Consider the following 24,130-nt stretch of genomic DNA (forward strand, 5'->3'; position numbering starts at 1 on the left):
AGAGAAACTCCATTCAGGGAGAAAAACTCCAAAAAAGTCCCTTTGTGCTTTCGGTTCCTTTTGGGGGTTTTGCTTCCCACTGGGTGAGGTTTGGATGAACAGAGTTACGTCAATAACTTCAAGTCCTGAGTTTCCTGGTGCCAAGGCTTAGAAATCTGTCCCTTTTGCCCTTATCAAGCCACCCTACTAGCCAAAAACATTTATATATTTTTCCCACTGTTCATATTATGATAAGATTTTAAGGAGGCAGCTCCAGACAGGCAATTCGGTGACGGAAAAGCTAACTGAAATACGAAGTTTTAGCTTTGTTTACGCAGCACATTTCTGTCCTCTTTCCAGGAAGGTAGCTTCTGGAATACTTTACTCTGTATCTGAAGGCGGCTTTGGAATCTTGCTGCATGGGTGGTGTATGTATGTGGGGGACAGTGATGAACTAGACTCTGCCCCATCAGGGCAGCAAACCAAGGGCTCATAGATGGCCTTAAGTTGATTTAAGGCAAAAAAGAATATGAATATTTCCTGCACTCTAAAGCTTATGGTGCAGGATTCATCCTGGCCAGAAGTATATTATAATCTTGAATGTGCTATTTCAAGCTGCTACCCCTACCTCCTTTTAGATACTGGTATGTTCTGATGATTAGAAATGTCCCCCGCGCTCCATTTTTTTTTAAAGAAATGATTAAAGAGGTTCATAAAAAGGCACGCAAGGTTCTATTTTATTTAAAGGAAGTGTGTGGCTTGCTCGTTTGATCTCATTAAAAATAGTGCACTAGCACAGGGAGATCAGCTCGGTGCTTTGTGACCACCTAGAGGGGTGGGATAGGGAGGGTGGGAGAGAGACGCAAGGGGTGGGTATGGGGATATATGTATACGTATAGCTGATTCACTTTGTTGTACTGCAGAAACTAACACAACATTATAAAGCAATTGTACTCCAATAAAGGTGTTAAAAAAATAGTGCACAATAAATAGGTCTAGGGCCATCCTGAGAAGACCTGGGACATGTCTTAGACACATTGGTCCCCTCTAATAGGTCTAAACCAGTTATTTCTTTTTCATTTTATTGGGCAGAGTAGTAAGCTTCTGGCTTTGGTTACTTTTAAGGAAAGTAAGGGGAGGCTGCTCTCCAAATCTTCCTGCCCCGGTTATCCTCAGCCTTGACAGTGGATCAGAGCAACCCAGCAACTATAACAGCATGGGTACCGGAACGACTGACCTTTTGTACATACCCTGCTTTCTCCACTCCTTCTCCTCTTTGTCGTCCAAGGTCCCCATCCCTCCCACCTGATGGTGGAGCCCTCTGGCATCTCCCAGTCCTGCCAGAGCACAGAGGATTTGAAAGACCCGCAGGATCCCCGTAACTAGCAATCCCCCTTACCTAGAATTAGCTCCTCTTAAACGTCTCAGGGAAGAGAAGATTGAAGCGAGAGAGAGAGTGATAAGCATGGACATCCTGAAAGTGCTGGAGGCAGTGGATTTGTAGGAAGATGCTGTGAGCTAGAAGCTAAGGTTCAAAACCAGGGCCGCTCCTTTGGGCTGAGTGCAGAGAAGAATCATCTTACTCGGGAGCCCAGCCCTGCAGGGGAAATACTGCCTGTTATGCTCAGGCCCAGTGCAGATGGCCACACGTCAGAGGACACAAGGGGTTTCTGAGTCAGCAAGGAGGGTCACAAAAGTCGTCACGTGGGTCCCTTCTACCTGAGGACACACTACATACACACACACACACACAAACACACACACACTTTTAGTATTTTGAAAGGGAGGAATTGAGCTTCCATCACTAGCCTATCAAACCTACAAATTCACTCATTGTTTAGTGGTACCCATTTCCATAACTTCTTTTGAATTAAAAAGTGGGCCATGGCACAGCATTGTAAATCAACTATACGTCAATAAAAAAAAAAGTGGGCCAAGTTAATGAAAAAATATATAAACAATAGGAGAAGCGATACATGGGGATGATCAACCATTTGAAAGTTGAAGGACCACGTCCCCAGGACCTGCAAAGCAATCCATTAGATTTAGGGGTGAAGCTAGAGATCTCATAAGGCTGGCGTCAATCAAGGAGCTGAAAATAAGGGTTACTGAACTGAACCAAGACAAGTGTTTTCACCTGCTCAGGGAGATAGCAAAGAATATGGCATTTGATCAAAAGATAACTATTGAAAATGCAGAGAAGGAAATGATAATAGAGCTGTTAAAAAAGATCTGAGAAACTCTCAGTAGAAACAAAAGTAAGAGAGTAGAGTTCTGGGCACTGGAAAGAAGGGAAGAGAAGACGGGGGAGCAGGAGGGCAGAGAGAGCCAGAGAGTGAGAGGAAGAGTGAGAGAGAGAGATGATATAGAGTAATGGTATCTTTTTTTTCTTGTTTTTTTTTTAGAGCTGCATTGGGTCTTCATTGCAGGCTTTCTCTAGTTGCGGCGAGTGGGGATTCTCTTCGCTGTGGTGGGCAGGCTTCTCATTGCAGTGGCTTCTCTTGTTGCAGAGCACGGGCTCTAGGCGCGTGGGCTTCATTAGTTGTGACATGCGGGCTCAGTAGTTGTGGTTCACGGGCTCTAGAGTGCAGGTTCAGTAGTGTGGCACACGGGCTTAGTTGCTCCACGGCACGTGGGATCTTCCCGGACCAGGGCTCAAACTCGTGTCCCCTGCATTGGCAGGCAGATTCTTAACCACCATGCCACCAGGGAAGTCCTGATGACATAGACTATAAATGTTAACCTCGCTCCCTTTTATTAGAAAAGCCCTAAGCTTTCTAACACTCAATGCAGCTGAGAGGCTCCCTAGTGAATATGTCTGGATGAGATTCCAGTGCATTTCTGCATCATGCCTAAATCCCGTTATAACAAGGTTCTGGGTGACACCATGACTTAAATACAATTATTTCTGCATTCATGTCACTCTGCTGTCCATGGATCTTAAAAAGGTGTCCTCATTTCACTGATGTTTGAGCTCAGGACAGAAGTGTCAGTAGCATTGAAAGGTGGGAAGAGAAAATTCTCCAGATAAAAACCCCAAGTGTTTATTCCTGAGATCCTGTTTTCAGGATCTGATCCAGCTGGGGGTCGTCATTAGGCTGGTCAGTAACGATGGGGGAGGAGGCAACAGCCCATCCAGAAGTTAAGCAGGTCCTGTGTAAGAGACAAGACACTCAACTGTTACATCACCTCATTCCCTCTGCACATGGTCCTATCAAGGAGCAATCTCATTACCCATCATCTCCATTTTTTTTTTTTCCTGGAGGAGGAAACTTTTTTCAGGAAAGAGATGAAATTATTTGTTCAGAAATCTTCACTGTCACTGGGGTTTGAGCCCATGTGATCTAATTGCCGAGTTCAACCCTTAAGCCCTGGGCCAACAGAATAACACTGTTGTCCCTATTGAGCAAACTTGAGAAATGCAGTGAAAGAAAGGAAAGGGGGAGAGTGAGAAGTGAGAGGATAATGGAGAGTGTATGGGGTGGACAAGCCACAGGGAATAATATCTGTACTTGAAACATTCAAATAAGCGAGAGAGAGAGAGAGAGAGAGGGAAAGAACTTTTACAGTTGTAGTTCCATAAATGTAGATTTTAACTTAAAAAGGAAGGCTAAGTAGAACTAAATTGGAAAGAAAAGCCAGACTATATAAAAAAATATATTACACACACACACACACAATGTTTCTTGTCATATATGTTAAAAGCAGCTTTGATAGCTTCATTGTGATTCATTGTTTCATGAAATGCAATTGTGTTGTGTTATTACATGAAATTAAATTTAAAAAATATAAAGGCGTTGATACAGTTATGGTTGCTACTGTGCTGTCATCCTAATTGCCTCAGTCATTAGGCAGCAAAGGTAAATCCTCAGGTGTTCCAGAGAATTCCAATCATGAGAAGAGAGAGAAATGTGAGCGAGTTAACTTGAACTATTGAAATATGCTGGTAGGGGAAGAAGCCATGAAAATATCCTTTTTTCTTCTTTAAAAATAAACACAGGTTATAACACAAATACGGTGAGTGCGGTTTGATCCCCAGCCCCACCGTCTCGATACTCTCAGTTACAGAGATTTTGTAGCTAAAAAAGGCTCGGCATTGCTTAGTCTTTCTTTTGGTTTGATGGGTCACTCTTAGGTCTTAGTGAAATAAGAGAAGCAAACTTGTAAATGAATTGCTCTGGAATTTCTGTCTGACTTATGCATTTTCTTTTATTTCATTTTTGCATTGAAAAACATTACATTTCTGTTTCCTTATAGAGTAGTGTATCAAGAGCCTGTGTATGGCAATAAATTGCTGCAGGTATGAAATCCCGGCTGGTGGAAAAACTCATCACTATTGATTGTGGGTTTGCTGTGAAATTCTACTAACAAGACAATTGCGGGGAGGGGAGATGGTCTCTAACATAGAAGGAGGAAAGACTTAACTGAATTTTCCAGTTTTGATGTGAATTCTTCTAGAAGAGAGATGCTCATAATGAGATGTTTCCCTCTTTGCTAGATTGTGTGTCAAAAGGTCTGGCTTGGCTCTTCATTTCTTGGCTTAAAATGTATCTGGCTTCAATGAATATAAACTCAGTGAAAATAATTCAAGGGTTTCATTGAACCAATAGTCTGAAAAAAATTTTTTAGTAGGTTCCTGGAGTCAACTGGGATGGTTAAACCAAAAAGCCTTTTATACATCCAGCATTGAGAGTCAGCATAGCTAACATAACTTCCCCTGGTTTCATTGTAGCTTCTTATAAATTTATTTCACAACTTTTGCCGTAGCTCTGAAACCTATTTCCCACTGCTGAAACAACACCCAAATGAACGAACTTGTAGGAAGGAAACAGAAAAAAATCAACACATCCATCGAAGTGTAGCTGGCTAGGTCTAAAACCAACATTAAAACTGTCAAATAAAAGGAAAGAGGAATGAAAACTAATGATCAGTGGGAGTTTTATTACATGGGTTTCCCTGTAACCTGCATCCTCGTTTTGGTTCAGTATTAAGTCAATTAAGAAGGTACTTTTTTTTTTTACTGTGAGATTAATCAAGTTTTAATAAGAAATCTAATATAAAAAATGGGTACTTGGACCTAGGAGAGGACCAAATAGTTAAAATTCCTGACATCAACTTTTATTTTCACTTTCTAAGAAAACAGGACTTCTATTGCCATATTTCAAAAATAGCTGAACATACGCAGATAAAAGAGTAATGATTTATATTTATGTTTTACATTTTGCAGATGTTCTTTAAATGTCATTATAGTGAATCAATTTTATGTATATTATTAATCCACCTGTTTTAGACAAGTGAGATCCTTGGATGTTCTCAGAAAGGAAAAGCCCTGCCCAATCCCTGTGTCCCCACCAATGACAAAAATTTTACCTCGCTTCCTAAGCAATTCGCCGTTTGGATATTTGAACATCTTTTTCCAAAAGTATGCCCTCAAGTTTAAACGTGTGATTTCCGTTGTCAAACCACTCTGTGATGCAATGGAGAGCCACAGGGCTCATTAATAATGCTTTACAAAGTTCCACAAATGAGTATCCAGTTTCATTTCATTTCACTCAGCATCTCCCAAACCTGTTTGGTCATGAAACCTTGCCCTTCCCTGCCACTATGAATATCCCACCAAGCACAGTTTTGAAAATGGTTCATTGGTGTATCATTAAAGGTCCTTAGTTGATAATTTCCCCCAGTGGACCTCCAGAAGTCTTGCTAACAAAGGAAGTGTTTCTGACCATGTGAGTCGGTATCTCCCGTGGCCACATCTGGTGGTGGTGGCCAGGTTGAGAGGGGAAATCCATAATGACATTTAAAATGTGTATGTTCTATAAGTTCACACTTGCATTTTGCTGCCTAGCATGTGAAAGTGAGTACATTTTGTGAGTAGGGAGTGTAGACCATTTTGTGTTTGTCATCCCTTTTTTACCTTTGGTTTGGTGGTAGGAAAAATCTACTCACCAAGGATGCATTTTTTTGTCCTAAGGTCTGGGAGGACCAGTTTCAATGTGAACATGGTTTGGTGACCGCAGATAGGAGTGAGTGCTTCTTTTTTCAGACATTACTCCAGAACCTTGCAGAAGCTTTGGCTTTGCTCAACGAGCTGCAAAATATAGGGCAATAAAACTGATTAGAGTCACCTGTTAGAACGGCTAATTAAAGCAATTTGTATTTTTTTTATTACTTTACAGTGTATGAACACATATACGGAGTTAATACACAACTCTGGTTTTCCCCTTAAACGGATTTCATACAGAAGAAAAATAGCGAACGAAGACAATGCAGTATATAGATGTGGTGACACCCAGCCGTCCAGTCCTTTTCTTTTTCCAATTATTACATATTTCAGGGATCACTTAGGCCTGGACTGTCCAGTACTGTAGCCACCAGCCCCATGTGGTTGTGTACGTTTAAATTCAAATGAACTCAACTTAAAGAAATCAAAAACTCCATTTGGTGTACCAGCCACACTTCAAGGGTTCAGTAGACATTTAGGACAAGCAGCTACCATACTGGACAGCAAAGATATAGAACATTTCTGATATCATCAGGTCTGCTGGACAGCAAGAAGATCACTGACCAAGGTCAAAATCTCTCCACTGGTTCCACAGACTTTAGCAAACTATGACCTTGACTCATGAATCAGGAATACTTGTAAAGACATTCTTGAATAACAAAGATAAGTATCAGGACATTGACCACTTGTGCCTGTCTTGCATGGAAACACATTTATTTTCTCTAAATGGCCAAGTCATTAGGCAGACATACAGAGGATGGATCTTTCCTGAAGCGTTATAGATAAGTCCCTCTGAAGGATCCCAGGTGTACACACATCCATTTTATATTCATGCAATAAGTATCAACCTAATAGTGAGGTTTGTTTTAGGTGTATTCTATTTGCACTGCCACAGTTTTTCCCACTTATCAAGCTTGCTACCTACTTCCATTGACGGAAAACATTGCAGAAGTTGGGGGAGTCCTACAGAGTTCAAAGAAGGTTTGCAGGCAGGACGTGGCCAGAAATCTTTACTGGGACCAAATTCACAGTCACCGAGGCATGATTGATTGACACGGAACTTGATGCAAAGAACTTTGCAATAACTTTTCTTTTCCGTTCTGGAAGTGAAAGAAAAAATGAAACACACACTCAAACTTTCTCCATTCAGAGCTTTCAGCTGGTTGCAGCTAAGGCCTCCTAGCAATCAGGAAGCCAGTGCCAGCCCCTCCCTTCCTCATTAAGTTCAGGAACATACATACCTGCAGACCTGTGTCTTTTATGGCTGCGTGATGAAAGCTGAAGAGATGGGCAAGCAGATGGAAAGAATGGCTCCAGAACTCTGGTGACCCCGATTTTCCCTCAGCCCATCGGTCTGTATTCCTCAGCGCATCACTCTGTATCTGGAGCTTGGTGCTGGGTGTGACAATTGCTTTGGTTTTCCATCTCCTCAGCACATTTAATGAGTTTCTCCATTCCTAATTAGAGGACATGGTGTTTGGAACACCAGGTGGTATCTGGCTAAGACCTCTTTTTTTAACTTTCACATTGTTTTTCAAGGGAGACTTTTTTTTTTTTTAATACTGGCTCCAAATTATTGGTGATTATCTGTCAGCATGTCTTGGAGGTATCGTCTCTAGCATGATCCAAAGAAGGAACTTGATTAAGGAGAAACTAGCTTTTTGGAATTGCTGTGTAAGTGATAGCGACGCTTCTTGCAGTTTTCTCGTTCATCTGTTTTCTATCCTATACCTAGAGCCAAATATAATGAACTCCTTCACCCAAAACCCTACCATTAAATCCCCCCATTACACCAGTTATTTATGCTGTTAGATGCCCTCTGACATCGCAGTCTGTCCTGAATTGCCCCTTTCCAGTGAGGGTGAGAACCCTTCTCCCAGAGGATTATGGGACTATGTATTCTAATTAGAACCTGAATGGTCCCTGTGTTATCGGTGGAGACTGGATCCTGCTTGTTAACTGTGCTGAAATCATTCGACAGTGGTTGATGTATCGCTGTGGTCTGCTGAGCAAGGAGCTCTGTTATTTTCACAGTTTGATAATCAATGCTCCACTGAACACAGTTCCTTTAGAATATGCCCATTTGTTTGTCCTCTGCTTAATTGAACAATTGCAATTACTGGTACATACAACTAAATGTTAATTATTTTTCTCAGATTTTTTTCTCTCCTAATGATTTTATTTACAAATTGGAAGACTTTGTATTTTCCACACCAAACAAATTCTCCATCTGAACCAGTGTGATATCTTTAGCTGAAAAGACAGAATTTTTAAGTGCTCACCATTCCTTTTTTTAATCATTACGTGATATATAGAAAGCTGGAGACAGTCTTCTTTAACTGCTTTAGTGGTTGAACAACTACACGTGCAAGAGATGGCTAATACACTTTCGATCAAAGGGTTATCTTATTTTTTTTAATAAATATCAAAGTAAGACAGCAGGGCATCAGCTTGACCAATATTGGATTTTTAAGGAAGTAATCAAAGATTGAATAAAATGTAAGTTAATAGCTGATAAGTAAAGGTAAAGCATACTCATTTGTGAAAATCTGGAAAGTTCAGCAAAGCATAAAGAGCGTTTAAATAATTCCCCATAATCCTCCCCACCCCAAAACAATTACCATAAATTAACATGTAGGTACATCTCTTTCAAAGGGTCTCTGGGTTGTCCCTTTGGGATATGCTTACAACTGCTAACCTTTAACATCCAGCTGGGGTTGGTGGTCCACCCCCCATCTTTCTGGCGTGTTTCCATACTAAGCTTTCATTAACCTCCACTTTAGTTTGTTAGAGGTGGGTAACCACTGTTCTGATGTGGTCTCACAATCGGGCGCCCTGAGTTCGCTTCCTCTGCGTTCCTAAGTCCACTTTCTCCTTGTGTTTTAGGGTGGTTACGCTGCATATCGCTACGCCCAGCCCACCCCTGCCACTGCTGCTGCCTACAGTGACAGGTAAGGGCCTTCCTTCTCATGCTTGACATTTACCTGGAAATTAACTTAACTCGTGGGAGACGAGATTCTCGTCTGGTCTTGGTGCAAATGCATGACTGCTGGGGAGGCAGCACCCCAAAAGTTAGGTCTCATGGTGAAGGTCAACAGGGGGCCACATAGAGAGAGGATGCACAATGACGCCTAGCTCATTCTAAACACTCGCCCTCTCTGCTGAGACACAAAGATAGTGATACACTTTGTCCGTGCAGAGTTGTTTTCCTGATCTCAATTCCTGTGACAGCACACCTTGCATGCACAAAGTATACTCCCTGTACCAATCTTCTCATGGTCTTCTCTGTAAGACCCTGGTTTCATCTAACGCATAGGACAAAAACCAGGAGATGATCCTGCAGGTTTACCTCGATTTTCAGCACCCCGTTTCCCCTTATTTTTTTTTTTTTACATCTTTGTACATCCAGGAAAGCATTCCCCTTATTGCATTTTTTAATCCAAACCAAAGGAATGGGGGAGGTGTATCTGGCATTCATAAGGAGAGTTGTTCTTTTTGGCAACGCCCAATGACCATACGAACAGAAGCCAACATTTATTTGTAATGCACACCACATGTTAAGACTGGCAGCGGAAGGGTTTAAGAAATGCAGAAGTCAGAATTGGATGTCGGGGGTGAAGGCTGGGGGATGGAGGAGCTCTATTACGCGTTACCCAGGCTTAACAGATGACTCGGTTTCTGAAATGGCAAGCCACAGCTATTTTTGTATAAGTGCTTTGAAAAAAAAAAAAGTGTGCGTTTCCATATCGAATGCAAATCGTTGGTTCTGTTTTCTGAGGACATAAATGTGAATGTTCAGATGCTCTGCATGCACAAATGTCATGGAGGGTGCTTATTTTGGGTAATGACTCCTTTAATTTAAAAATATGTTTCATGAATAAAACAGTAATGGTACCAATTTGCATGTGTGGCTGAGGCATGCTGGGTCCGACAGGTAAGCAGGCGATGTCTTGGACTCGAGAATGGGGAGTGTCGGCAGACACTGGTTCTCCTCCCTGGCCTCTTGTGACTCAGTCCTTATCTTGGTTTGCTGTGGTATGCTTTCTCTGCAGTTCCATTCCATTTCTCACAAGGTGTGTCGTTAGCTCATTGTAACTACAGACTTCTTCTGAGGTATACTAAAGCAAAAGAAATTCCTGAACCCAAAAAGCCTCACTTTGAAAACCCCCTGCCTAAACTTGTAATAAAATGGCTCTTTGGCAAGATAGAATTGGGATCTGTTGTCTGAATGTATGCAGGTATTATTCCTGTTTTCTTATGAACAGCCATCACGAGCTCTCAAGGCTGGAGGGAGCTTCCAGAGGAACCCAAACTATTGTCAACGTGCAGTTCTAATTGCCTAAATTATCCAGTTACCCAATCATCAGTTGCCAGGATGCAAAATATGTCTTATAGAAGTTGCTGTCTTCAATACACTTTGACACTAGATTAGGGAAATTGAGAGGGTCAAAAAAGCTAATAAAAATGATGACAATCTTGAAATCCTCAAGATCATTCTACAAATGAAAAGACTTAATGCTATTAAATTCTGCACACTGCAGACTCACAAAATATCAATTGTAATGTGGTTCATCTACAACCCTTAATTATTTTTATGAAAATATCTCTAGATGCTAAATTCTCCAACACCCACTCTGTATATAATTATAATCATAGTAACTTTAGCCTGCTGCATAATTATAAGAATCTTAAACAGATTTATGTCTTTGGATTTTTTATCTTGCTTCTCAGTATAAGTGCATCTATCCCCAAGCTGAAAAAAAGGTTAATTACAAAGATATAATTTAAATTGCTTTCTTTAATAAAACCAATCTAGACATTTGGAAAATAAAAAACAATGTTTAATACTATTCTTAGATAGAATCACTTGAGAATCTAGCCATCTCTGTTTGCGTTCATCTTAAAAATTAAGTTAACAATTTGCTGCATTTGGGGGCACCATATATGCAAATGTATTTATGAAATCTGTTGTTTTAATATTAGTAAGATTTCTCACCGGCAACATGTCCTACTGAAAAATTGCCCTCATTCTTGGTTTGGTAAATCTTGACTAACTCTGCAATTCCCACTTTGGTGTAATAGTTTCAGTTGAAGAAACCAACTAAATATACTCTTGTCCATATAATTGGCCTCTTGCTGTTCATTAAAGAAATTTGCACATTAGGTCTTTTTGGTTGCTGAGGCAATTGATTGCTAGCCCTATTTCACTTTATTATAAGCAAGACACTTGCCACGTATGGAAATATCGCATTGAGGGAAATGCAGTAATAGGTAAATTACCAGAAAACAATCTTTAAAGTGATGTTTCTGGTTTGATTTGTAAAGTGTATTTATGAAATGGTGGTACTTCCTTTTATTTTAAGTAAGCAGGTAAAGAGAAGGAAGACCCTTTTAGAGAAGACACATATTTGGGGGAAAATGTGAAATGATCAGAATAGCTTTCGAATCTAGATTAAGATGCCAATTATCTAGAATTATCTCAGGGCAGCTGTGTAATCATTTCTTTTTACTCAATCACAGTGTCATATGAGTAGGGAGAGACTCTTAGTTCCTACTTTCTAGAAGAAAGGCAGGATGACAAAGAGAAAAGCTTCTTAACCCAAAGAAACTCCTTCAAAATAGGAAGTAAAATCAGCAGGAATAGAGAATGTTTGGGTCACGCTCACTGGCTGTCAACTTGATCAAAAGAGAAGCTGCAACAAACTTTCTCTCTAATCGTGAGATTCACTCTTCAGACATCTTGAAAGGGAAAGAAGTTTGATGTCCCCAGTCGGTAGAATTTTACCTTTTATCAGCACAAATTAAGCCCTCATCAAATTAAAGATTCAGGGGCCTTTGGAAAATCTTGAACTCCAGTAGCCTCAGGACTGGCCAGAACGTCCTTGACGGCCACCTTGCAACTCCCCACCCAACATCTTCTTGGTTAAATGATCACATGCTGATTATCTCGGAGTACCCTGAGAGTTTCTGAATGCTGACCTCCAGAATGAAGACCGTCTGGTGTGGGCAGAGATTTCCCCCAAAGAAAAAGACCTGACTGGACTAGGTAATTTTATAATCTTATTGATGAATTGAATGACAGGAGGCAAACATCTTTCCTTGGCATTTAGGAAACATTTGGTAAGCCTTTGACCTCACCTCAAATCTTTACTTCAAATCTCACTTTGATCTGTGGAAAGCCAACTGTCCGAACTCTCAAGGGAGATGGTTTTCTGAGCTTGAACCAATCAAAGCATGGCAGTGGGGCCAATGGTCATCTGGTCATTGCATGCCACTTGGTGTTGCTGATGTGTTCGTGGTATGTTCTGGATTTGACAGGTCCATCATCACAGTAACTCAGTGAATGGCTTGCTTGAATTAAGCCTGGGGACAGGCTTCTCTTTATTGATTGGCTTTCGGTTTCTTTGTGTCCACGACTTGGTCCTTGTTGCATCTTTGAGCAGCCAGACTGGGAGGTGGAGGGGTGGTGGTGGGGGGAGATTTCCTTTTCCATGAATTATGCTACAGATATTTGGGTAAATATGTCTGATGTGTACACTGCTTTGATGAAAATGTTACTGCGCCAAAAAGGCAGACATTTGTCATGCTTGTCCTGCTTGCTAAACATTCTAACATCCCCTAACAACCAGTGCATGGAAACGGCCCTCCACGTTACGGCAGAAGGGAACTCAATTCAGACCAGCTAGAGGAGAAGGTAATAAAGTGGTTCACTCCAAGATTTCACGACGATCCAGTTGCCCTGATAGTTACCCTGGGCCACTATTTTCATACAAGACATGCATTTCCGTAAAGATTCCTGAAAGTTAGCAGCTTCTGACATACAGTAGTAGTCCTGGCCATACAGGTGCCCCTAGACTGAGCAAAAGAGACAGCAAGCAACAGGCTTCTGTTTGTTTTATTTTCTACCCTTTTTTGTTTGTTTTTTGAGACCTTTAACTTTCATCAGCAATGTTAGACTGTACCATGTGAAATTTCTACCTTTGTGTGCCCCACATGGTGCAATACTGGCAATTTCATATAGCTCAGCTTAATGGAAACCCAATTAAAATGCCATAATATCAATTATCTTGCTCTCTGCACTTGAAATATATATATGTATGGTCATACACATATATGTGTGTGTTGTGTATATATATTATTCATATACATATGTGAAAATATATGTATACACAACACATACACACACACACTTCTGCCTTAAGACCTCATGGAGGACTCATAACAGTATCTAGGTAAATCTTAATACAAGGAGGTCAGGACTTGTCAAGTTCAGCCAGTCACAAGCCCCATGCTAGAACATCTATTAAATGCGATACTACAACCTATGAATAAAAGGTTCTATCTCAGAGAGAAATAGATTAGTAGTTCTTTCTTAAAACTCAATAGGAATAAGTAGTCATGTCTTTGGAGTCATGGAGAGGTGGATCTGTAGATCAACTATTTAAAATTATACGGGTGGTAGGGATGGATGGATACATACATGCATAGATGGGTGGATGGATGGATGGATGGTTAGAAAGGTAGATAGATGATAGATAAATAGATACATAGGTGGTTAGGTGGATGAATGGAAAGAAAGGGAGAAGAGAGAAAAAGGAAGGAAGGGAGGGAAGGAGGGCAGAAGGGACGGAGGGAGGGAGGAAGAATGGAAGAAAAGGAAAAGAGAGAGAGAAAGTGAGCAAGAGAGAGAGAAAGTGAGCAAGAGAGAGAGAGAGGAAAGAAAGAAGGAAGGAAGGATGGACAGATAGGAAAAAACTATCATCTCTATGCTCTTATAATATTTCATCATAAGCTAAACTACAGGAAGTAGAACTAAATCCTTACGTACAACCTTAGTTTGATCTAAACCGAAAAACTAAAGGGGTTTGAGTTGATTTCCATTTATGTGGGTACTCTCTCTACTTTAGGACTTTTGACGTCCTGGATTTAGATTAAATAATAGAGAAATGCCGTCATTAAAATAAGGCTAATAATTGCATTTAAAACGATACACCATTTTATGTGGAGTCCTTACCAAATCATATAGACTAAAAATGCAGGGGTTGTCAGCCTGTAAAGCATATGAGCCCCCTGAATGGGAAATTTAATTCACCATTTAAGGGTTTTTTTGGTAGAAAGGTTAATTTTAAAAATACTGTTATACTTTAGGGATTAACAATTTTACTCTCTCTTGCTGTGGAGTAGAATGTAGAAAGCTTCATCTATGGGCAATGTGGATCCCTTAATGAGGGTAGACCATGCAAAGCAGAGAAAGGCGGGAAGTTTCATTGTTTTCCCCATTCCTCTTATGTGAACCAAGTTAGATAAGGGTGGAAACTGTTTCTGATTAAAAAGCAGTCACAAGCCCCTGCACCCATCCTTCGTAGATGTGTGTAAGGAGGGATTTCAAGGTCTTATCCTGGTGCTTTGTGTGAAGCACTAGCTCCCTTGGCCAGCTCAAGACCTGATGACACTTACTGGTTTACCAGGACAGGAGAAGAACACGGACAATGTAACATGGCCGTCAACTCCCTTGTCTGGGGAATGGCCAGGCTTTACCCGTGCTTCTTTCGCATATGCTGTGAAAAATAGCTTTTCTTGTATGAAATGATGACAACAGCTTTGCTTTCTTCTTTTTTTATCCAGTTTTGTTTTTAATGTTCTTCCTTGGCAAAGTAAAAGTTGGCAACTCTATGATAGACTCCTTATTATATTTTATTTACATTTTCAATCTTTTTTTGAGAAATCCACGGGTGGATTTAAATTAAAAATAGAGTGAGAGCATTCTAAAACTTGGTGATGCCAAGAATAGTATTCTCAGATGAACGAGAAACTGAGGGCTTAGTTCATGAGGGGATAGATCTGCAGTTAAGACAAGGATTCAGGGTCGGAAGGAAGCTATTTTGGACTCACATTCTAATCTGTTGAGTTAAAACATGGCAGCAATAGTTACTCCGCTATCTTTTATTGATAGTGCCCTGTTGAAGTTGTTCTTGATTTTAGCTTTTAATCTTTTCCACTGTTTTCACTCATCCTGATGAGCTCTTCTGGGCTCTGCAATTAAGAAAAGAAAATGATGCTCTGTGAACTCGTAATAGAAATGAGACACTAATGCCTTTATTTATATCCTTCTGTACCCCAGTGCCCAGAAAAGCACATCCAGTCTTTAAAATTAGAACACCAGGTTGAAATATATATTCATACATAGTATTGTATATAATATCTCCTTGTTTTTATTTATATTCTTATTCTTCTATTTGGTTTAAAGTTTACTTTCTTAACTGATTCTTTGTTATTTGGTGCGTCAGCATCCCCTCAGGAAGAGAAAGGGAAGCTAATTATTCTAGACAGCTTCAGGGTAACAAGAAAGAAACAGGGATTGCCTGTGAGTTTCCTGTTACAAGGCACACATACTACATGAAAATAAATTGCTTCAATAAAACTTGCCATATATATGAGAATGCTCCTGTGAAAACGTTCCTTAGGTGGAAATAGAGGACTTTGGTACTTGCACTATTTCTTAAGACTTCTTGAAGTTTAATAGAGTAACTGAGCAAACTTTGATTCAGATCATCTCTCTGTGATAACGATAACAATAATTATGATAATAGCAATAATAACAATGGCCGTGTATGGAGTCCTTACTATGTGATAGCACTAAGTGTTCTAAGTGCTTTACAAAGACAGTCACTGAACTGTCTCACTAAGTATTAAATTGACCGCCATGGTACAGATGGGGAAGACGAGCTTGGGGAAGGGTGAAGTAGATGTTCAGCTCAACTTGAGAGCTAATGTCTATGCCCTTAATCCCCAGGCTCTATTGCATCTTAGTGGAGCAACCTTGAGAAGTCGTTTCTTTGCCCTCCGTCACCTCATCTGTGGTGGGTATATTGATTCCACCTCACAGAGTGGTTTGGAAGTTTTGAGACACTGCCTATGAAATATTCAGTGCATCAAGGGCAGTACATAAGATACTCTTGTTTTCATTTTCATGTTTATATTTTCATAGTCATAAATTCCAGTTTTTCATATTTTATTTCATATTCCCACAACATAGTCCATTAAGAGCTTTAAATCTGGGTAGCAACAGTGAGCTTAGAGGAAACCAAAAATATCTAGGTTATTTCAGTTACACCTGAATCTCTATAATCCAGGGCTTTGAATCTGTTGTTTCTTTAACTGATTCCAGAGTCAAGCAAAGTTTAGGGAGGATAATGACCAAATATACTCAACTGATTATGATGTGGACAAGACTTTTAAAATATAGTAGGTAGGATTATATGCAACTCTAATCCTTTTTAATCCACTGAGTTCCAAGAATAATTTATGTTTGCTTTGTTTTGCATTTTTTTTAACGGAAAAACATGCTTTTTTTTTTTTTGGCTACTTAAGCCCCCCCAATTGATCAGACCTCCAAAGTTTAGATTTTGATATGTCAGGTTTTCTTAAAGTGAGCAGTCTTAGATGATGTTTCCTGCCACTTTTAAAAATCTTTTCACCACGTAGATTTCTGTTTTGAAGTTAATTTTTTCCGTAGTGTCTCTAGTGTGCCAGGTACTATATAAAACATTGGAACAAATGACCTGATCAGGTAAGCAGTATAGTTAGGGCACCCATATAATGATCATTTAAAATGGATCATTTTAAATGGGACATTGAAATGATCATTTAAAATGGGATGACGTAACAGAGAAGGGATGCGCTGGTAGTAATGACTCCAGGACAGCAGGCTTCAACTAGGACTGTCGTAAAACCAGAGGAACATGTGTGGTCATCCTAAGTAGAACCACCAGTGTGTGGATAGGAGAAGCAGGTCCAGGCAGGGTGATGTACACCCTGGGAAATCCCACTATTGGGCTTCAAGTCCAATGTCTGTCGGTCCAGGTCCTGGACTGTTTCTACCTCCTTATGCTATTGTTACAAAGTCAGGGCAAAGGCACGTTTGCAGCTTCAAATAGTCATACCTGAGACACAACTTGATAACTTAATGATTAAGAAGAGAATGGAATTTCATGCTCTCATTTATTTATTTTTCCCTATGGATCAATAGTTCTGATTGAAAGTTCACCAAACAAATTACGATAACTAAGATAATTATATCTTCTGCCAACCCGTTCTGCAGGTTGGTGCTGATTCCATGCTCAGAGATAGTGAAGGAGGGAATGTAGAGCTCTTGCTGGTAGCATCAGTGTGATTTTGGGAACTTGTGTTTATGGACACTAAGCTCTCAGTGATGAAAAGTAATATGGCTGTTACTGATCAGTGTGTTTCCTGAGTTTCTCTTCTTTTTAATTTACAGACAGGTACACACACACGCGCGCACACGTTAAATGAAAAAGTGCTCAAGTTTTTGTTTCAAGAAGTATTTGCCTTTGGTCCGTAATCTTAACGGCTTCTTAACAACCGTTAGGCACTGCCAGATGAATATATAATTAAACTGAAGCGGTTAAAAAAAGAAGCAAGCCTGTAATAGTCAACAGACTGGACCAAGAAGGAGTTGGGGAGATATTAAAGGACATTCCAAACCCAGTAGACCATAGCTGTCACAGCCATTTGGGTAGACACGTTTGCCAGTGACAAGACAAGATATAACAACTCCTTTGGTCATATCATGGCCTAATTACATACTTTTTGGGTTGCAGATCATTGACTTGATAGGCCACAAAAAAGCAAATAAAACCTATCTTCTCAGTAGCGCCATCAGGGTCCTTCAGCTGTGAAAGGTTTAGAAGCAGGTGAGAAAGCCCAGAGCTTTCTAGAGGCTGGTCAGGAACCTCTGATGAGGACCTGTACACAGAAGCCTCTGGATGAGCCATTTCTGTTGCAAATAAAGAACTTTCCTCGTAGGAGACAGTATTCCAGTCAAGTAGAAGGGAATATACACACAGTAGATAGACTCTGAACTGATGAAGCATTAGTGAATGTGAATTAAACCTGCTCCACTTCGCCTTTTATTGTTTTGATCACTATCAGATACGCTAGAAAATCTATCTTTGGGGGTAAGAGGGAACTTTTCACTTAAAAATTTCTAGTATTTCTTTTAACGTTATCAAAGCAAGTTCTGACTTCTGTACCTATGAAGAGAACTTCTAATTCTTTTCCAGAAGAACTGACTTCTACTTAAATGTGGCCTCTCTTATTTTCATATTTGTGTGTAATACATGCCTGTGAGCAGTCATTGGGCAGAAATAAATGACTTCTCATGGTTTTCTCCCTGATGTGAATCACAGTGATTTATTCTTCTGGAATGAGATTCTCCTCCAAATCATAGTGCCTTTCATCTTGAATTACCATACAAAGCATTTAGAGTAGGGCCGCTATCAGAATTTAGGGTAGTCGGGTAGGAAGAGCTTGAGGAGGAACTAACTTGTCCATGTTGTCATTGTTTCCAGGCCTATTCTTACTACATTATGATGTGTTAATGTTCAGATAGATCATTAGATTGTGGGGAGATGAGACAGAATCAAAGCCAAACACCCTTTTCCCTTCATTATCTTAATCACTTAGATTGAAATGTGTTGGCCTGAGAGTCCAGACATACATCATACATCTGATAACCTGGAACAGTGGTTCCCACTGTTTTTGCAGCCGTGGAATCTCTTTAAAAAGAAAACTAGTATTGCTGGATGCTTCTAGCATCCTTTTAATCCCTATCTCCTTTCATGGTCCAATTTTGTAATTTGAAATTTGATTGCATTAAAAGATTGAGGGACTTCCCCCCCCCTGCCATTTCTATATTGTTAGAGGGTTTGTGGACCACTTCTAGTAACTAGAATAGGAGCCCAGCTGGTGGGGGTGGGGACACTTGAAAAATGTCTCCTGGAAAATATTAGCTCCACAGCTTTCCCAGAAAGACAGTTTCTCTGCTGTTCTTTTCATTGTTTATTCAATATCTGTATCGAACTAAAACAAACAACAGGAAAAGAAGTGCTTACCTTATTCTGTTCTAAAATTTCAAGATTGAAGTGGTTCATCTTGAGGGTCCTTAGAGCCTTACTCTGAGAAGCATTGTTCCCAGACCAACCAAATTGGCCTCACCAGGAACTTGTGAGAAATGCAGAATCTCAAGTCCCACCTGAGCCACAATCTGTACTTTCAAGATCCCGGGGCGATTTGTGAGAAGCACCATTCTCAGGGTGCTTCAATTCTACCCCGATAGGCAGTAAATAATGTTCACTCTGAGTTCTCCTTCCACAAATCTTCCACATGTAAGAGAGTTTGTCATTGTAACTTGTTGCTTTGTAAACATCTCTCTGCTCTCTCCCTTCCTAAAGGAGAAAGTAAGAGCTGTCCACGGCTGGGCATCCCTCACAATCCACTCTGTTGTGACTTCCTTCCTCAACTAGTTTAGGGCCACAAATAATCATTTTTTGATTCCAAAGATCCAAGAATAATGAAAGTGATTCCATGCTAATATCTCCTCATTGGTTGTGTAATGCTGTAAACTCACACTGTTGTAACACGTACCCTGGAAAAGTCACATCTGATTTCTCTTACCTTTATGGAGCCTCTGTTTTGTCATCTGCTAGGGGAGAGCATAACACCGGTTAGAATCAGAAAGAGACGAAGGTGAACATTGCTTTATAAACTGAAAGAGGTGGCGAAAAGCATGGCGTTATCAATAACTCAATTGACTATTGACAGGTTTTTTTAGGGTATATATGGTTATTTGAAAGCATTGGATGTATACAGGCAAAAGCAAGCAAATTAAATTAAATCTATCTAAAAGTGCAAATCATTTTTAGATGAGGCAATCTTCAGGACCCACCGTACCACTAACATTCTGGGAACCTGTGCCTTCCCCAACTTGTCATTGGCCTGACCAAGATGTAAAGCAGTGTCTTTCATACTCATTGTATCTATTCTTTGATTGGCACATGCGTTGGCAAATCTTTGCTTATTCACCAACAGACTGTGATCAGAGATTTACATATAGAGACAATCTCAGTAAGTTACTTACTACACGCGGTAGTACAGGCAGGCTAATTGACTCTCAACTGCCTCATCTTTAAAGTGGGGCTGATGAATCATGCCTGCCTCCATGGGTTGTTGTGAGAATTAATTGAGATCATGAAGAAAAAGCTCCTTGAATAGCACTGATACTGAGTAGCCCTCAGGATATCATCATCATCATCATCCTCAACATCATTATCCTCCTTATTTTTATTATCAGCAGCATCACTAAACTATAGGCATTTTGTTTTGTTCTTGGCCCCAAAATGAGTCCTTTCTTGTGGCGGCAGGTTTTCAGAGTCAGGAGAATTTTTTTGACTCTAGAAGTTTTCTTGTTGGTGTTGTTTTGTTTTTCAATCTTGACTTCCGTCCTAGAAATATGAAAATACATAGACCCGAAATTTGCTAAGAGAGTAGAACTGAGGCGTCCTCACCACACACAAAGAAAGGTAACTATGTGAAGTGATGGATGTGTTAATTAGCTTGATTGTCATAGTCATTTCACAATGTACGTGGATATTAAATCATCACTTTTAAAACATGTAGAACCTGATTATAAAAATTTTAATTTGTCAATCATATCTCAAAACTGGGGAAAAATACATTGGGCCAAAAAATGTTGAAGGAAGAAGCAACTGGGAACCATGAGATCAAACAGCCTGTCCTTCTGTTCATCTTTCTCCTGGATTATTGCTTCTCTTTTCTGTCCAAGGAGGAAGGAGCTCAGGCTGTCAGGGATGCATCAGCTTCTTAGGAAAAACAACCAGTTCTCCCAGTGTAAACCCAGCCCCCAAATCAACATGGCTTTAGATTTAAAGAGTTAAAAAAAGTCAAACTAAATCTGCCGGTGCTGCCCTTTTCCCGTTGTGCTTGGTGAGAAGTCCAATACTGCGGTGGAGGTGGGTTATTGGAACCCCAGGGAACTTTCTACCATCAGCTCACTTCATTTTGCACATAACTCCTAAGTGGACCCAGACCTTCTCAGCATGGCCTCTCCACCCTCCAGAGCCTCAGCCTGGATACCTGCTGCTCTTCCCAGCCTCCAGAAACTCGGGGACCCCCTCAGCCATATGAGGGCTGCTTCCCCTAGAGAACACGTATGCTTTTCAGAGAACTTGCCTGACCCATTTCCACCCCGTGATAGGCACTCATTCACATGAGAAGCTCCTTCTGCCCAACCAAAGCTGAGGTGGGGTTTTGCCGTCCTTGGAGGCTCCAGCCCACCTGTAAAATGACCTATAGCCTCGAAAGGCTCTTAACTATCTCCCACTTGCCCTAAAACCCCAGAAGCCCAGGACTTAACAACACAAACACCAGGCCTCTTTGTGGGGAGAGAGAAGCCTGTATTTTTCATGAGTCCATGCAGCCAGAAAAATACATGATGTTTTCCCCCCAAATGAAGGCTTTCCCATTCATGTTCTCATTGATCTGCACAAAACAAACAAAAATCTAAGAGGGGTAGGTGCTATTTTCATTCCCATTTTCCAGATGAGGAAGCTGAGGCCCAGAAAGGTGAAATGATCTTTCTATTGGAACACAGCTTGTGTGTGACCAGGCCCAGCTTCCAGACTCATAGTTCTCTTTCACTTTAGCCGAGAAAGTGGTACAGTGGGAACCGGGGAGATTATTAAATGTTGGAGATACTAAAATCACAGAAGTGGACTCTCCCCAGGTCTCCAGGAAATGGAGATGCTCTTGCATTTGAATCTCTAAAACTCAGAGATTTTGGATGGAATATTGACACTGGGGACAGATTCACAGTACTTAACTCCTTTTGCACTTAAACATTTTTATGTGTGCGGTGTTAGCAGTAGGAACTGGGGCTCAATAAAATAGTTTTGAATGGGTGTTAATGCAGTCCCCTTTTAAAATAAAAAAATACCAGGATAGACCCTTTCAGAGGAGTCTATAGTCAGTCTTTTTATTCACTTGCTTGTTTCTTTCTTTATACCTCATCTCAATTCTACAATTGGCCATGGCCTTTTGAAGTACATATGATAGAATACTAAATATATATATACACACACACACACACAGAAACACACACACACACACACACATATATATATATATATATATAAACTACAACAGGGCAGGGAAAAATATGAATCTGAATGGGATTTGTACAATTCTAGAGTTTTAGAACTGAGTCAGGGTGACAGCGGCAAAATACTGATCACAAGCAAATCGGTCTCCCTTTCAAGGTGATAAAACTGAAATATAATCAGATTATGAGCTTCGAGATAGCCAAGCCCAGTATAGATATTCCTCAGTGATTTAACATGCCATGAGCATGGCATCAAATTCCTTAAGCTTAGCTGGGTGCCCGGCACGTTGTAAGCCCTCATTAACCATCTGAGAAGTGAATGAACAACACCAGTAAACAATTTAGCAAAGGCACCAAATGGAATTTTAATAGGAGCACCTTTTTTCTGCATGTTATATTTAACTGTTCAGGAAATACTCAAGGCTGGATTCCCCATGATGGAGATCAACACTAGTGCAATTTAAAAAAGTTAAGTTAAAAAAAAAAAAAAAACCACAGAAGACACAACTCTTATTTCCTGCGAAGTCAGGGCACATATGTTCAGAGAATATTTGCACAGTGAGAAATTAGTTCTCAATGCTGGCAGACACGTTAGAATCACCTGAGCGGCTTTTCAGGCATACCTGTGCCTGGGTACCACTCTCAAAGATTCTGTCCTTTAATGATCGGGCCTGGTAATTGGTATGTTATATTTTTAAAAATGGCCTGGCGATTGGTATGTTATATTTAAAAAAATCTTTGCTGATTGTAATGGGCAGTCAGGTTTGAGAACCTCTGTCTTATAACTAATAGATGCCCCAGAGACTACAGATAGAATTAAATTGACTTTGTCCCACTGCCATCTTGGGGCTGCCGTCTGCCCGACCAGAAGACCCACTTCTCAGGCTGTAGGGGTTTTTTAGTAGATAGCCTTGGAGGGTTTTATTCACATATCAGTGTGTGTGTGTGTGTGGGTGGGTGGGTGGGTGTGGGTGTGGGTGTGTGTGTGTGGTTTTATTCACATATCAGTGTGTGTGTGTGTGTGTGTGTGTGTGTGTGTGTGTTCGATTGAGTATTCCCAGCATTGGATACAAAAGGAAACTTGCTATGAATGGCACCAACCCTGAGTTTTGTGTAACAATAGTGACAAAAAAGAATTGAGGCCAAAGAATGATAAATGACCAGAATCTTTAACAGTAGAACTTAAAGCCAGTATTATTTGATGGGAGAACCTCCTGTCTGGCCTTTCCCTCCACCCCAACCTATGCCAGAATTTTCTCTGTATCTTGTTGATACCTAGCTTCTCACACCCCTTCCAGCAGCACTGGCTGGCTGTTATTTTCATTTGACTCTTAGGATTCAGCTGTGGGTGATTTTTAGAAGAAAATTAAATTGCCAAGAGATGAGATTTCACGGAAGGTGAAAAGTAGGATAATAAGGATAACATGGCAAGTCACAGGACTCACGTAAATGTACCACCAGCTGAGTCAGATCCACAGTCTGGGTGGTCAGTCTTTGGAAATCATCGTAAAACATCATGAAGTCTGGTAATATATTAAAAAGAGAGAAAGACCATGTTAGAAAAGTCCTCCGCAGAGAAGCCACACCCATTACTGACTCAATACCCTCTGTTGTGAGCATCCCTGAGCAGAATCTTAGAGGGTGAATGAGAGTTGGGGTCTTGGAATCTAAAAAAACAAAACAAATGAATATATATAAGAAAACAGAAACCGACTCACAGATATAGAGAATAAGTGAGGAGAAGAAAGGGAGAGGGGGGAGATAAGGGTATGGGATGAAGAGATACAAACTACTATGTGTAAAATAAATGAGCAACAAGGATATAAAGTACAGGGGAATGTAGTCATTATTTTATAATAACTTTAAATGGAGTCTACTCTATAAAAATATTGAATCACTACGTTGTACACCTGAAACTAATTATTGTAAATACTTTAGTTAAAAAATAAATTATAAATTTTTATTTACAATATTTATTTAGTGTAAACAAACTTATTTAAAAATAAATATTGTAAATACTTTAGTTAAAAATAATAAAAATAAAATATTTTATTATGATTTTTATATTTAAGCAAAAAAAAAAAATTAGAGTCTTGAGCCAATCCAACAATGTCCAGATTTCACTTAACATCTTGTTCACATTACATAACCTTCTGTGTCTCCATTTC

The 24,130-nt window shown here is 40.1% G+C and overlaps 1 protein-coding gene across 12 annotated transcripts in view; it reads left to right on the forward strand.

Annotated features, from left to right (window-relative positions):
• The window catches only part of RBFOX1 (RNA binding fox-1 homolog 1), a gene marked incomplete at both ends in the record, with an annotated part of 1,077,914 nt that overhangs the window by 1,033,632 nt on the left and 20,152 nt on the right, over positions 1-24,130 (forward strand). For 10 of the 12 annotated variants that reach the window (XM_079944057.1, XM_079944063.1, XM_079944059.1 and 7 more), the window contains one exon: positions 8,870-8,934. The exons of 1 other annotated variant lie outside the window; for it this stretch is intronic. In XM_079944057.1, the coding sequence (XP_079800183.1) occupies positions 8,870-8,934 (65 nt within the window). Of the gene's footprint in view, positions 1-4,236; positions 4,280-8,869; positions 8,935-24,130 lie in introns of all 12 variants that reach the window. One more of the 12 variants, XR_013831497.1, reaches the window with a different exon arrangement.

This window comes from Stenella coeruleoalba (assembly GCF_951394435.1).
Source record: "Stenella coeruleoalba genome assembly, chromosome: 15".
NCBI lineage: Eukaryota > Metazoa > Chordata > Mammalia > Artiodactyla > Delphinidae > Stenella > Stenella coeruleoalba.